Below are 14,950 nucleotides of genomic sequence, written 5' to 3'. Positions count from 1 at the left end.
GGTACACTGTGCCCCAGAGAACCACAGACTTTGGGCATTTGCTGAACAAATAGCAGACCTCAATAGAGGAAGAAAGGAAAGGGAGAAGGGACAGGAAGAGAGAAACTTGGAGCCAACAGTCCTGCCTATGGCTGCATTTGATGCTTTTACTCTCAAGTGATGACACAGTCTCTTCTTTTGGTCACACTACCCTCCCTTTGGTTTTCCCAGGAGCTCAGTATCCTTGTACAGGAGTTGGAGTGGGGTGAGGAAGGGTCATTCTAAGAAAGTGCAGAAGGAAGTTAACAGAAGCTGGTGGGGGTGATGGGGTTTCCAGGGGGCACACTCCTGGTGTTCACCCATGTCTTCCCATCACCAGCCACACCACTCTCTATCACCCCAACCTCCACCCTCAATTCTTTCCCACCCTGGACTCTCACTTTCTCCCTGTCCTGGGACAGGCAGTTCTGTTTTCAGCACCTGTCTCTTCCACAAGCCCAAGCTCATTCTCAGCCTTGGTCTCATTTCTGTCTGTCCCTCTTTCTGGCTGCCTCCCTCTCTCTAGTCACTCCTATTTGCACTTTTAAATTCTGTGTCGGCACTCCCCTCCTCTGTTCCCCACAAGCACCACGGGAAAGGGACTTTGCTTGTTCATTGCGGAACTCCCAGCACCACGGACAGCGTCTGGACCAAGGTCAGCACTCAGCAAACACTGAGTCAACGCACTCGCACTCTCTCTCTGACTCCCGTTTTCTCTCTTCCACTTTATTCCTGAGCCACAGGGCTGCACACAGACTCCCATCTGTACTGCTATCATGCCCTTCCCAGAGCCTCACTGACACCTCCCTAGAAACCCCACAAAGCCCTTCTCAGCTTGGGAATGCTCTGTACATTCCATTCTTTCACCTTCATTAACAACTGTGAGGAAGAGGCTGTAAGATAAAGAAACTGAAGCTCAGAGAGATTAAGCAATTTACACAAGGTGACATAGCTAACACGTGACAGAGTCTGTGACTCAAACCAAATTTTTCTATCTGTCCAGGGAGTGTTCAAGTATAATATACAATTAACAAAAACGCATCTAATTTTTATTGAGTACCTGCTATGTGCCAGACTCTGGACAAGTTGCTTTCACAACACCCTTCCAGCTAATTCCCACAACAATCCCATTGTGTAGGCACTGCTGGGCCCATTACACAGGTGGAGATACTGAGGCCCAGAGAGGGAGGTGAGCCAAGGCTGACAGAGGTAACACAGTGCTTGAGAATCTGCCTGCCAATGCAGGGGACATGGGTTCGATCCCTGGTCTGGGAAGATCCCACGTGCCGTGGAGCAACTAAGCCCGTGCACCACAACTACTGAGCCTGTGCTCTAGAGCCCGTGAGCCACAACTGCTGAGCCCATGTGCCACAACTACTGAAGCTCACGCGCCTAGAGCCCATACTCCGCAACAAGAGAAGCCACCGCAATGAGAAGCCCGCCCACTGCAAAGAAGAGTAGCCCCCTCTCACCGCAACTAGAGAAAGCCCGCGTGCAGCAAGGAAGCCCCAACGCAGCCAAAAATAAATAAATAAAATAAATAAATTTATAAAAAATAAAAAAATGAAGCAGTGGGCTAGGCTGATGTGAAATAATTTCTGGTCTAATAAGGTCTCCAGTTAGGCAAGCCCCACTGTGGAAAGGTGGTAGAAACAAGTTGTGAACTAGTTTTGAGACCATTTAGTCTTTCTTGGCCTCAGGAAGGCAGTTATGACTGATTGAGCGGAAGCCGTTTTCTTTAGCTTCTTTCCCACTGTTCCTCTGTCTCCTCTCTACGTACCTTTTTTCTGTGCTTAACTGCTCCCTGGCTACCCAGGACAATCCATCAGGATTCCCCTCTGGCTGGTCTGACCACCCATCCCATGCACTGGACTTTCCCCCTTGCCTCACCCCCATCAAAACCCACCTCTCCTGTACCCCATTGCTTTGGGGCTCTCTGTTCACTGTGACACTGTAAGATGCTGAATTCAGAAGAACTAACTCTGTTAGTGATGAACAGGGGCGAAGATGATGAGCCTAGAAAGATAAAACCAATCTACTATGTTAGTGGACCCTTAATTATCTGACCCCAACCTCCCCTCCTGGAACACACCGCCATTGTCTAAAGGACTTTAAGGCATTTCTGTGTAATATAAAGTTTGTTACCCTTATGAGTTTGTTAAACAATTGACATTTAAGTGCTAAACAACCTTCCTCTGCTACTACTTACATAACTACTACCTCAAAACTTACAGGTTTAATAAACCAAATTTTATTCAAACATTGATATTGTTTCACACTTAAACCAATGTAAGCATTTAATTCAGATCTCAAGTCTGATGTGTAAGATTCTCTTAAATGTCTTAAACCTCCTAAGCAGCAAACAAACACAAAAGTTATTATAACATTTACAAAGCCAATCACTTCACTTCCACTAAAAATCAGTTATGAAAGTCTAGTTCCATGGATTTAAGTTTATTTCTTTTTTTTATTCCTTAAATTCTTTTTATTTTTTAAAAAACCCTTATTTTTTCCCCATTGCCATAATGCATTTTTATTTTTTAAACTTATTTCTTTATTCTCATTCTCTTTCCTCTTCTCTTCTTGGGTTGGGTTGCCTTTCTAGGATGTCAGTATTTTCTCTTTTTATCCCATCTTGAGGTTTCAATAAACTTAGGAACGGCATTGTGACCACTTTAGTCTTGTCTGGACGTGAGACATGGTCGCACAGTTTATGATTCAGATCTGGGCTGCTGAGCACCAGCATGAGCTGTTGCTCTTTCCTTCTCCTCCCCGCCCCTCTTCCTCTTTCTCCTTTCCTCCTCCTCCTTTTTCTCTTTCTCCTCTTCTTTCTTCTAATTAAAGAAGACTAGTTGAGTCAATAAAACTTAAAAAAAACTTTCTTGAGATATTAATTTACACACCATACAATTTGCCCATTGAAAGTCTATACTTCAGTTTTCAGTATACTCACAGAGTTGTGCAGCCATCACCACAATCAATTTTAGAACGTTTTCATTGTTCCCCAGAGAAACTCTGTGCCCATTAGCAGTCACTCCCCATTCCCCTTCCCCTAGCCCTAGGCAACCACCACTCTACTTTTTGTCTCTATGAATTTACCTATTCTGGACATTTCATATAAATAGAAAATACAATATGTAGCCTTCTGTGACTGGCTTCTTTCACTTAGCACAATGTTTTCAAGGTTCATCCATGTTGTAGCAGATATCAGCACTTTATTCCTTTTTATTGTTGAATTATCTATTATTTCATTGTATAGGTACAACACATTGTATTTATCCATTCATCAGTTGATGGATATTCTGAGCTGTTTTCCCTTTTTGGCTATTATGTATCATGGTGCTATAAATATTTGTGTGCACATATATTTTCATTTCTCTGGAGTATATACCTAGGAGTGACTTTCTGGGTCACATGGTAACCCCATGTTAAGCCTTTTGAGGAACTGCCAAACAGTGATTCTCCAAAGCTGCTTTACCATTTCACATTCCCACCAGCTGTTTATGAAGATTCCAATTGTCCATATTCTTGTCAACACTTGTTATTATCTGTCTTTTTATTAGAGCCAGCCTAGTGGCTGTGAAACTGTATCTCACTGGAGAATAAAACTCTTTTTAAGTGCATAGATTTTAGAATTTTGCAACCTATTTCTTCTCCCTAATATAACATACTTAAAAAGTCCCTCTTGATGAGTGGATTTTTCCACTCATTATGATACATTTTTCTCTCATTATGATATGCTGACTTGATCTATTAGCATTATTATATCTTAATTCTTATTTGTATCTTATTATAATTAGTAGGGCATTCTAGATATTTATTCTAGGAGATGAGGAATTGGGTTGACTTTATTAGCTCTCTTTTTTAGTGATTTTGTTGTTGTTGTTGTTAATTTATTGTTTTGGTACCTACTATTGAAATCACCTTCTTGGGAATTCCCTGGCGGTCCAGTGGCTAGGACTCTGCACTTTCACTGCTGAGGGCACAGGTTTGATCCCTGGTCAGGGAACTAAGATCCTGCAAACTGTGTGGTGTGGCCCAGAAAAAAAAAGAAAAGAAACCACCTTCTTCCTTTCACTATTGCCTCAGACACTCTCCCTTGTCAGACATTCTTATTTCTGCTAAAGTTCATACTTAGAGTGGGGCTACTTGGCCTTCTCACAGTTGCCTGTGTTTTTTTCTTTTCCGCTTATGTAGGTGAAAGTAAGCATCTCTCTCTGCTTTATAACCACACACATAATTGACAGAAGAGACAAAATGAACAATTCCCTTTTGATTAAAATCCATTTTTTAACAACCACATCCTTTCTCTTCTGTTACAGACATCTTTTGTGCACTTTGTATGAACCTTTATCTTTTGAGTATCATAATGATCTCATAGCCTCTACAGCCACAATTGACTTCAGTAAACCATAATTATCATTCCTCCTCCTTGTCTTCTTCCTTCTCATGCTCAGTTGTCTCGGGTTGAACAATGGAGATTCTTTAAGTTGGCTCCTTTGTCCTTTATAGCATTTTCCTTGACATTCTTGAAGGTATCCTGGCTTTCTGGCAACAACAGAACATTCAAGTCCTGTCCTAAGTCTTTTCTTCCCTGAGACATGGAATCAGCTAACATCTAAGTCTTGCATTATATGGGTTCTAGTTTTTTTTCTTTTCTTTTCTGGTGCACTGTTTCTGGAAGTACTGCAATACCAAGTCAATGCACGGAGTGAACGGAGCAAGCTCTTATTCCATCTCCTAGCTCCAAAAATCCATGTAATATATTGTCCTTGGATAGAGGATGTATCAGATATTAAACTGATAAGAACAGATGCAGTGTTCTAGTTTCTTTAGGTGAAGAATAGTATTTGAAACCAAAGGCGAGGTATTGAGGGTCCACATGAAGGTTGGTGGTAACAATGCTACTTCCTCTGTTGACCACTTTTAAGATAGATAATTTACATGGAGTTTGCTAATTTAACGTGATCTGTGTATTGTATCCTACAGTCATGAGACTATGTGGGTCATCAATCATGAAGACTTTTAATGTCACCAAGAGACTGAAGGAGAGGAACACATCCTGGACCAGGTTGTGTGTGAGAACAAAGCAGAGGCACAGGTGGAGACCAATGTAGGTGTGGGCAAGGTTGGAGGGTTGAGGTGAGGTTAGGACCCACAGGTAAAGTGAGGTTAGGACCCAGAGTCAGTTCACTGTAGAGATTCTGAAGTCATTAGATTGGGACAGGATGAAGTGCTCAGTGATTTCTGCACCTGGCTAGGTCTGTTCGAGTTATAGTCATTCAGGGTGGGACCATATTCAACCCTGTTATGGGTTGAATTGTGTCCCCCTATGTTGAAGTCCTGACTCTGGGTACCTATGAATGTCATCTTTTTTTTTTTTTTTTTTTTTTTACATCTTTATTGGAGTATAATTGCTTTACAATGGTGTGTTAGTTTCTGCTTTATAACAAAGTGAATCAGTTATACATATACATATGTTCCCATATCTCTTCCCTCTTGTGTCTCCCTCCCACCCTCCCTATCCCACCCATCCAGGTGGCCACAAAGCACCGAGCTGATCTCCCTGTGCTATGCGGCTGCTTCCCACTAGCTATCTATTTCACGTTTGGTAGTGTATATATGTCCATGCCACTCTCTCACTTTGTCACAGCTTACCCTTCCCCCTCCCCATGTCATCTTATTTGGAAATAGGGACTTTACAGAGGTAATCACGTTAACATGAGATCATTAGGGTGGGGCTTAATCCAATAGGACTGGTGTCCATATAAAGAGGAGGAAATTTGGACACAGACACACACAGAGGGAAGACAATGTAAAGACATAAGGATAATGTCACCTACAAGCCAAGGAATGCCTGAGGCTACCGGAAGCGAGGAGAGAGGCATGGAATAGATAGATTGTCAGGATCTTCAGAAGGAATCAACTCTGCTGACACCTTGGGTTCAGATTTCTAGCTCCAGAACTGCGAGACAACAGGTTTCTGTTGTTTAAGACACCCAGTTTGTGATGCTGTGTACGGCAGCCCTGGCAACTATGCAAACCCTTTAACATAAACCTCCTTCACCTGCCACCTCTCCAGTCTTCTCTCCAGGATCACCCGAGTTGTTACCAGTCATCTGCAACTCAGTGCAATGGACTCTAAGATAACTTTCTTGAGAGCAGGTTACACTGTTCACTCATTTAGCTGTTAACATTGCACACTTACTATGTCCAGACACTGGGGCTACAGTAGGGAACACGACTCACATGGTCCCTTCCTCCTGGACCTTACAGGCTAACAGAGGTGAAAAACACATCACATGTTTACACGAAGAATACTGAATTCAAAACAGTGATATGCTATAGAGCAGGGCAGCCTTGTGTGTGTGTGTGTGTGTGTGTGTGTGTGTGTGTGTGTGTGAAGGGGCTTGGAGGATGGTGGCAGGGCAGGCACCTTCCAGGCAGAAGGAGCAGCTGTGTAGGACTTCCCTGGTGGTCCAGTGGTTGGGACTCTGCGCTTCCAGTGCATGGGGTGTGGGTTTGGTTCCTGGTTGGGAAACTAAGATCCCACATGCGGAGCGGCCAAAAAAAAAGAAGAAGGAACAGCTGTGTGAGGAGGGGAGGCGCTGGAGCAGATCCTGTGGGGCCTTGTAGGTCCTCTTAGAGATTTGGGGTTTGGGGGTTTTATCCATATCTGAAGAACCATGAGAATTCAGAGGTTGAAGCAGGGGAGAAACATATTTACCTTTTAAAGTGATTTTTCAGAGTGGAGAAGGCATTGAAAGGAGTGAGTGTAGATGAGCTAAGGGGGAGATTTTGATAATGGAGGAGCTTCAATAATGTGAGAAATGGGTGCAAAAAAGAGCTTCAGATTTGTTGGCTGCTGACTCCAGCTGGGCAAGTCACCCGCAGAGGAAATGAATCCTCAGATGCCTTCACGCGGCCTGGCACAGTGAGTGTTTCATGCACAGGGAGGAGCTTTTGTTTAATTATTAAGTTTGTTTCCTGTTTGTGCCCTTCTTTCTCACATGGGGATCCTCATGGCCTCTGGCCTTGGTGGTTACAGCCATCTCCTAATTGGCCTCTTACCCACAGGCCTTGCCTCCTGCAGCCCATCCTAAGGTCAGCTCGAGCTGGGGAGAGGGGAGAACGGGGAGGTATTGTTTAAAAGGTATAGAATTTCAGATTTACAAGATGTAAAGTGTTATGGTGATGGATGGTGGTGATGGCTGCACAACAATGTGAATGTTTCTTGTTTTTATTTATTTATTTATTTAATTAATTTATTTATTTTTGGCTACTTTGGGTCTTCGTCGCTGCCCGCGGGCTTTTCTCTAGTTGTGGCGAGCGGGGACTACTCCTCGTTGCGGTGCACGGGCTTCTCACTGCAGTGGCCTCTCCCGTTGCGGAGCACGGGCTCTAAGCACATGGGCTTCAGTAGTTGTGGCACGTGGGCTCTAGAGTGCAGGCTCAGTAGTTGTGGCACACGGGTGGCTTAGTTGCTCCGTAACACGTGGGATCCTCCCGGACCAGGGCTCAAGCCCATGTCCCCGGGATTGGCAGGCGGAGTCTCAACCACTGCGCCACCAGGGAAGCCCTGTATTGGCTCCTTTTTCAGGCCAATTACCTGTATAAGCTGTAACCTTAGCCATGTCTAGGTTTATATCTCTTACCTCCATCTCTGCTCTTCCCTCGGTTCAGCCTCGTCTCTGTGTCGCAGTCCACCCACCTTTCCATGCACACTGTGTGGGATTCTCCGGAGTCCTGGTGTATTGGGCAGAGTCACCTGTGGTGTGTCATGGATGTTTACTGGTTGTGGATGGAAGCGGGGAGAGAAAAAGGCAGCTTTTCACTCCTCCGTGTGGCTGATGTGTCTCCTCTAGGTCCCAGTTTTATGTCCAGAATCCACTGATTCTGTTCAGCTGGAAGCCTGGCTCAGCTGCAGACTGTGGGGCCCTGGGGAGCCTCCCCTGAACCCTGACCCCGAAGTCCTGGGTCAACATCAGGGCCACAAATGAGATCTGAGTCCAGGACCACAGGGCCTTTAATTTCAGGTTTGGAAGTGGCTGGAGGGATCCAGACAGCAGGTCCCTGTCTATTATTAGGTCCACGAAGGGGAAGAAGAGGCAGGACACTGGGCTGTCCTGGGCCCTCGGGACTGGGGAGGAGCAGAGAGGACCCTTGAGACTTCAAACGGTGGCGGATTTGATGCCTGGACAGGATGGGCCATGCTTGGTGTTCTTGGGTACAGTGTTGGGATACCTGGGTCCTGTAGGTCTGGGAAGCGGGGAGGTCATTTTCGTGTCTCAGGGAAATGTTAGGAGGACCCCCGGGCCCAGACTCAAGGCTGATCTCCTTGTCCCACTGTGGTCTCCAGGCTCCAGTCCACGTCCTGTCCTCTGCTCTCCACCTCCATGGCCACCAGCTGGGCAGGTCTTTTTCCAAAGGTCTTTAGCCAGTCTTTTTGGCACAGTGGTCCCCGCCGTCTTAGCTCACAGGGAGACGATGTCCAGGCAGCCCCGGGCTGTGAGCTGGGATGGACTCTCCCTTCCTTGAGTCTCCCTGCTGGCCCCCAGCACCATGTCTGTGTGGGGTGGAGTGAGGACTGGGGGTGAGGTTATTTCTCTGGAAGAGAGGAATTCCTTTAACCCCCTCCCCTCTCTCCTTTTCTCTTTTCTCTTTCTTCCAGGTGTATCTGAGTTATACCATACCTGTAAGGACAGGAAAACACCTAAAACATAAGCATAGTTTACCAGCAAAATATAGAGCTGACACCTGTGTACTTATCATCCAGGTGAAAAACAGAGCCTCTACCAGCGCCCGGGCCAGAAGCCCCTGTGCCTCTCCCCACACAGGCCCCACCCTCCCCACACACGTGTCCACTGAGTGACCCGCCCTGCCCCTCTCCTCTCGCGTTCCTCCCCCTCCACTCCTGTTGGCCTCCCTCCCCTAATGTCACTGTTTCCTCCCTCTCCTCACTTCTCACTTCTTCATAGGCTGTTACCTTGGGGATTCCCTCCTCCTCTGCCCCCTTTTCCACCCCATTTTAGGGGTGGAGGTTCCAGAGTTGATTCCTTGGAGGAAGAGCCTATATCCCTGTCAGCAGCCGGAAGAAGTGACAGGGACTTGGGGTTCAAGGTCCCACCCCAGGAGGCTGAGGACACCCAGTATGTTTGTGGGGTCCACCCTGGACTGAGGAATCAGCTGTTATGGACTTGAGATCTGATCCTCCCTGAGGCCAAAATCTTTAGTCATTTAATGGGGAGAAAAACGTCCATGTCTGCGTGTATTTTGGGTAACAATTCAGACTTCAAACTTGACACTGGATGGGATGCCAACTTGTGTGCACAGCCCTGGACTGCTGCTGGGAACCCAAGGAGACCCTGGGCAGGTCCCTGGTAAGGAGGTCAAAGGGGAGCTCAAGGCCCATCACCACAGCTCCCCCTGGTGATGAAACTAGTGGGGATGTAGGGAATTCATACTGGGCAAAAGTTGAGTGTGGGCAAAAGTCAACCCCAGAAATGTAAGGTTAGTGAAAGCTGGGGGAAGGTAGGAGCCATACAGGTGACTGATCCTTGCAGGTAAAGATCCATGAGGGACGAGAGGATGAGGGTGAGGACGCCCTAGGAAGGGATCAGAGAACCACAGAGAGGAGGGAACAGCAGGGTGGGTGAGGGCAAATCCTGAGGGGGCACAAGAGATGGCAGGGAAGGAGGCAAGGAGAGAATCAGGGGTGGGAACACGGGCACAGCAGAAAATAAGAATTAACATTGGTGGTGGTGGGGGAGTGGAGACCACAGAAATCACAGGAAGAATCCCTTGGCTCCAAAACTGTCAGACCCTAACTTCTCTCAGTGAAAATAATGAATAAACAATCTATAATAAGAGTAGAGGGTGTGATGAATTGGGAGATTGGGACTGACATGTATACACTGATGTGTATAAAATGGGTGACTAATAAGAACCTGCTGTATAAAAAAATAAATAAAATAAAATTCAAAAATTAAAAAAATAAAATATAGTAAAAAAAAAAAAAAAGAATAGAGAGTTTTATTTGAGCCAAATTAAGGACTAGCCGGGAAGCCAGCTTCCCAGATAACTCTGAGAAACTGCTCTGGAAAAGCAGGGTTTTCAGCACAGTTGTGGTTTTTTCTTTTTTTTGGGGTGGGGGGGGTTAGTTTTTTGGCTGCCTCGCACCAGAATCTTAGTTCCCGGACCAGAGATTGAATTCCGGCCAACGGCAGCGAAAGTGCTGAGTCCTAACCACTGGACCTCCAGGGAATTCCCCTTCAGCACAGTTTTATAACTTGTCAGGACAAAGAACATTAAACAAGTCAGGGCTACATTTCTCCAAGGTTTAAAAAAAAAAAAAAAACAGACCAGCACGTACACGTACAGCACATACAGTATGGCCTTGGCACCTGGGAAGCGAGTCTTATCATCATAGGTGAACCAGCGTTGGAGTCCCAGGAAGAGGGGCATTTAGTCTTTATTTTTAACATGCAGATTCTTTACTTCTGGTCAATGTGCCCTTTCCTTTAATAATTAAAGCAGATGTACAATGTATGTCTGACAGGCCACAAAGAGGCAATTTACTTAGCGCAAAATTCAACTTAGTTCATGTATAAGCCAGAATGACTTCCCTATATCTGAATATGTGAAAACATTTTTTGTCGCTTCCCTCAGTGAAAGTCAGGATCGGCCACGGTGCCCACAGCAGTAGGAAGTGTGGTTTAGGGCCCTTGGGCCCTTCCTAGAGCTCCGGTCACTAGAAAGAGACCCCCAACTCCAAGGATTGAGGCCCTTGAGCGCTGCCTGCCTGGAAGCTCCCTGATTCCCGAGGTCAGAAACGGGAAGATGGCAGAGCTGAGAACAGGAGGAGAGGACAGCGCTCAGGGGCCTAAGAGGGCGCCCCACACACCGGTGGGAAGTGGCCGCCTGAGCGTCTGACCTCCAAGAGCCCTTGATCGCCCCTGACAGGAGCAACCCGGGCTTGGGGGCAGCCTTCCCACCCAGGGCAGTCAGAGGACGGGGTTGTGTGAGGAAGAGGAAAGCAGGGAGGGCGGGTGCAGCAGCGGGAGCAGAGGGTGGGAGTTGGAAAGAGACTGAAAAGCGGGAACGTGCTGTGGTGGCCACAGGCCGCGAGCCGCTCCCGGCCCCTCCCCGATCTCGCCCCGCCCCGCACTCCTCCCACTCCCCCGCCCCCACTCCCTACCCCGCTGCACTGCAAGTGAGACGGTCCCCGCGACGCTCACCGAATCCCACCCGGACCCTGAAACCGCCCCAGGCTCCCGGCTGAGGACCTTAATGAACGCCACTCACCAGCGGCGGTAGCCGGGAGCACAGAAAGGGCAGCGCCGGCTAGAAACGGTAGGACAAGGAGGAGCCCTGGCAAGCCGCGCGGAGCTGGACCGCTGGGTGGCGCTGTTTCTCCCCGGGAGGTGCCGCCTCCTGGCCTGTGGTGAAGTGTTTCACTGACCGGCCCTGCTCCGTTCCTTTGCAACTTGCTTCTCCTTCCTCGCCGCTGCGCCTTCTTCCTTCTCGCTTGCTCTCCTTAGTCTCCTTTTCTTTCCTTCCACTCTCACCCTTAGCGGTTTAGGGTTTTAGCTGTGCTGGCCCAGGACCTGGGGATTTTATCTTTTGTGTGGCAGCTTCTAGAGGGCCTATCGCTGAGGCTGTGATGTGAGGCCGTGATGAGGATGACGGAGGAGAAAACGGAGCCTCCTCTCAGCTCGCTGCCTTGGGGGCTTCTCCGCCGGGGCCCCTTAGGCTAACGCCCCTCCTGGAGTCTTAACCAGTGGACCACCAGGGAAGTCCCCGGGTTGAATTCCTGGGCTTCTGCACCCATCTTCTTAAAAGAGAATAGTGTATCTCTTCAGAAGGGACTTCATCCAGGAAAAGTAGGTGGATTACTCTCAGGGCCTGGAATATACTGATGTTTCTTCTGTTTTAATGATGTTTTCCACCACCTAAACTCATTAGGAAACCCATTGAGGTGAGAAATGTCTCTCATTAAAAACAATCCAGATAACTTCTCCAATAACCACCTGCATTGGCCCTCTAGCTCTCCTCCCTGCTGAGGACCCATCCCTGGATTATCTTCTAACATCCATCAGTTCCGCTCTCTCTGGTGACAGTCTGCAGGAGCATTTCCATTTTTCTGATGCTCCGGCGATTCTCAGCTCTTCACAAGCAGACTAGACCAGAAAACTGCAGAGTCTTGTGCCTCAAGCATTGGCTTGGATTGGACTCAAAGCACTTCCTCTTCAAAGGGCAGCACTTTGAAAACTATAAACCTGTTTTGTTAGTCATGATGGAAAGAGATTTCTGGAGTTTCAAGTACCAAATCTACCTGAGGAAAAAAAGTGCATTGATTCCTGGTTTTGGCAACGTACTACAGTACGTGAGATGCTTTCATTGGGGTAAGATGGCTGAAGGTTGCGTGGGACATCTCTGAACTATTTTGGTAATTTTTTTGGTGAGTCTAGACTTATTGCAAAATGAAAAGAAGGAGGAGGAGGGGAAGAAAAGGAGGAGGAAGAGGAGGGACATTAAAAAATGTCCTTCTCTCCCGGCAAGATGGAGGGGGGGTGAGGCTGGTGTGACTTTAGGGCAGCCGCACCTTTCTCGGCAAGATCTCAACACTTTGGATGTTACCAAGTTGACGCCACTTTCACATGAAGTTATCAGCAGACAGGCCACAATTAATATAGGTACAATTGGTCATGTAGCTCATGGGAAGTCTACGGTTGTAAAAGCTATTTCTGGAGTTCACACTGTCAGGTTCAAAAATGAACTAGAAAGAAACATTACAATCAAACTTGGCTATGCTAATGCTAAGATTTATAAACTTGACGACCCAAGTTGTCCTCGGCCAGAATGTTATAGATCCTGTGGAAGTAGTACACCCGATGAGTTTCCTACAGACATTCCAGGGACCAAAGGGAACTTCAAATTAGTCAGACATGTTTCCTTTGTTGACTGTCCTGGCCACGATATTTTGATGGCTACTATGCTGAATGGTGCCGCAGTGATGGATGCAGCTCTTCTGTTGATAGCTGGTAATGAGTCTTGTCCTCAGCCCCAGACTTCTGAACACCTGGCTGCTATAGAAATCATGAAACTGAAGCATATTTTGATTCTACAAAATAAAATGGATTTGGTAAAAGAAAGCCAGGCTAAAGAACAGTATGAACAGATTCTTGCATTTGTACAAGGTACAGTAGCAGAAGGAGCTCCTATTATTCCAATTTCTGCTCAGCTAAAATACAATATTGAAGTTGTCTGTGAGTACATAGTAAAGAAAATTCCAGTACCTCCAAGAGACTTTACTTCAGAACCCCGACTTATTGTTATTAGATCCTTTGATGTCAACAAACCTGGCTGTGAAGTTGATGACCTTAAGGGGGGTGTAGCTGGTGGCAGTATTCTAAAAGGAGTATTAAAGGTGGGCCAGGAGATAGAAGTCAGACCTGGTATTGTTTCCAAAGATAGTGAAGGAAAGCTCATGTGTAAACCCATCTTTTCCAAAATTGTATCACTTTTCGCAGAGCATAATGATCTTCAGTATGCTGCTCCAGGAGGTCTTATTGGAGTTGGAACAAAAATTGACCCCACTTTGTGTCGGGCTGACAGAATGGTGGGGCAGGTACTTGGTGCAGTTGGAGCTTTACCTGAGATCTTCACAGAACTGGAAATTTCCTATTTCTTGCTTAGACGGCTTCTAGGTGTACGCACTGAAGGAGACAAGAAAGCAGCAAAAGTGCAAAAGCTGTCTAAGAATGAAGTGCTTATGGTGAACATAGGATCCCTGTCGACAGGAGGAAGAGTTAGTGCAGTCAAGGCTGATTTGGGCAAAATCGTTTTGACTAATCCTGTGTGCACAGAAGTAGGAGAAAAAATTGCACTTAGCCGAAGAGTTGAGAAACACTGGCGTTTAATTGGTTGGGGTCAAATAAGAAGAGGAGTGACCATCAAGCCAACAGTAGATGATGACTGAAGAATTAAATAACAGATTTGGAGGAAGTCGGAATTTCTCTTAACAACCTAGGGGTATATTTACAAAGCAATAGTGAGGAGTTAATTTCACAGTTCATTACCTTAGGAGTAGCTGTAAGGTTATTTTCATTTTTTGGTTATGAAAATTTAACTTCTAGTACTAAAATAGGGTCTACAGTAAATGTAAAAATTGGCATAATGTTGGATTGAATCTACATTTTACCAGAAATTAATCATTCCCAAGTAATGTCTAATTTATACATCAGTGCAGGTTTGAAAGGAAACTGCTACAACCAGCCTTTGCTGTAGCACACATGCAACTGAATCTGTTTGAAATAAAAGTTTTCTTCTTATTAAAAAAAAAAAAAATGTCCTTAATGAGAAATTGAGGACATTCCAGGAAAAGGGACTCTCTTTATTCCTGAGGTTTGGCTCCAACTCTGTTGTGGCTTCCGACCTTAGTAAGCTGGATTAGTGAACATGTCTAATCGCAATGACTCTTTGCCTAGACAAGAGGCACGTTTGTGTAGAAGCCCACCTCACCATGCCCTGTCACATGAGTCCTTCACTCTTGGGCCTTCAAAAGAGGGGTGAAGTGTCCCTCACCAGCAGGAGGGGGCTCTGAGTAATTCCCATGGACCAGCCTTAAAGAGTGATTTTGCCTGGAGTATCTTTCACACTTATCTCCCTCAGGACCCCAGCAGGGCCATTGGAGCTCGTAGGTGACTGATGGAGGATTTTGGGATTTAGGATCTTGATTATGTCATCTTTGAAGACTTGCCCAACATCTGGCATGGTCTGGAAGATGACATCAAGGAGGGTATGTGCAGAACCCTGGGAATTGGAGAGTTGAGTCACTTGAGAGTCTGAAAGCTCAAGAGCAGCTGCCTTCTCTTGGGCACAAACCAAGATTGAGGGGATTGAAAATACATTGAATCTCCTTGGTCCCTAC

General features: G+C 46.3%; 1 protein-coding gene and 1 non-coding gene across 2 annotated transcripts; one reads left to right on the top strand and one right to left on the bottom strand.

The window, feature by feature from the left end:
• Nucleotides 1-4,679: 4,679 nt before the first annotated feature.
• LOC132498060 (U2 spliceosomal RNA) lies at nucleotides 4,680-4,868 on the bottom strand. Its single transcript, XR_009533682.1, has one exon. It is a non-coding gene; the product is annotated as a U2 spliceosomal RNA (small nuclear RNA).
• Nucleotides 4,869-12,568: 7,700 nt separating this feature from the next.
• LOC132497241 (eukaryotic translation initiation factor 2 subunit 3-like) lies at nucleotides 12,569-14,335 on the top strand (the record flags this gene model as incomplete). Its single annotated transcript, XM_060110307.1, has 1 exon — nucleotides 12,569-14,335. A coding segment is annotated over one exon (1,431 nt), but the record flags the coding sequence as incomplete, so codon positions are not given.
• Between the last annotated feature and the right edge of the window lie 615 nt (nucleotides 14,336-14,950).

Source organism: Mesoplodon densirostris, chromosome 10 (genome assembly GCF_025265405.1).
Source record: "Mesoplodon densirostris isolate mMesDen1 chromosome 10, mMesDen1 primary haplotype, whole genome shotgun sequence".
NCBI classification, from domain to species: domain Eukaryota; kingdom Metazoa; phylum Chordata; class Mammalia; order Artiodactyla; family Ziphiidae; genus Mesoplodon; species Mesoplodon densirostris.
Note: the sequence above shows the minus strand (reverse complement) of the source record. Positions and strands in the feature narration are given on the sequence as shown.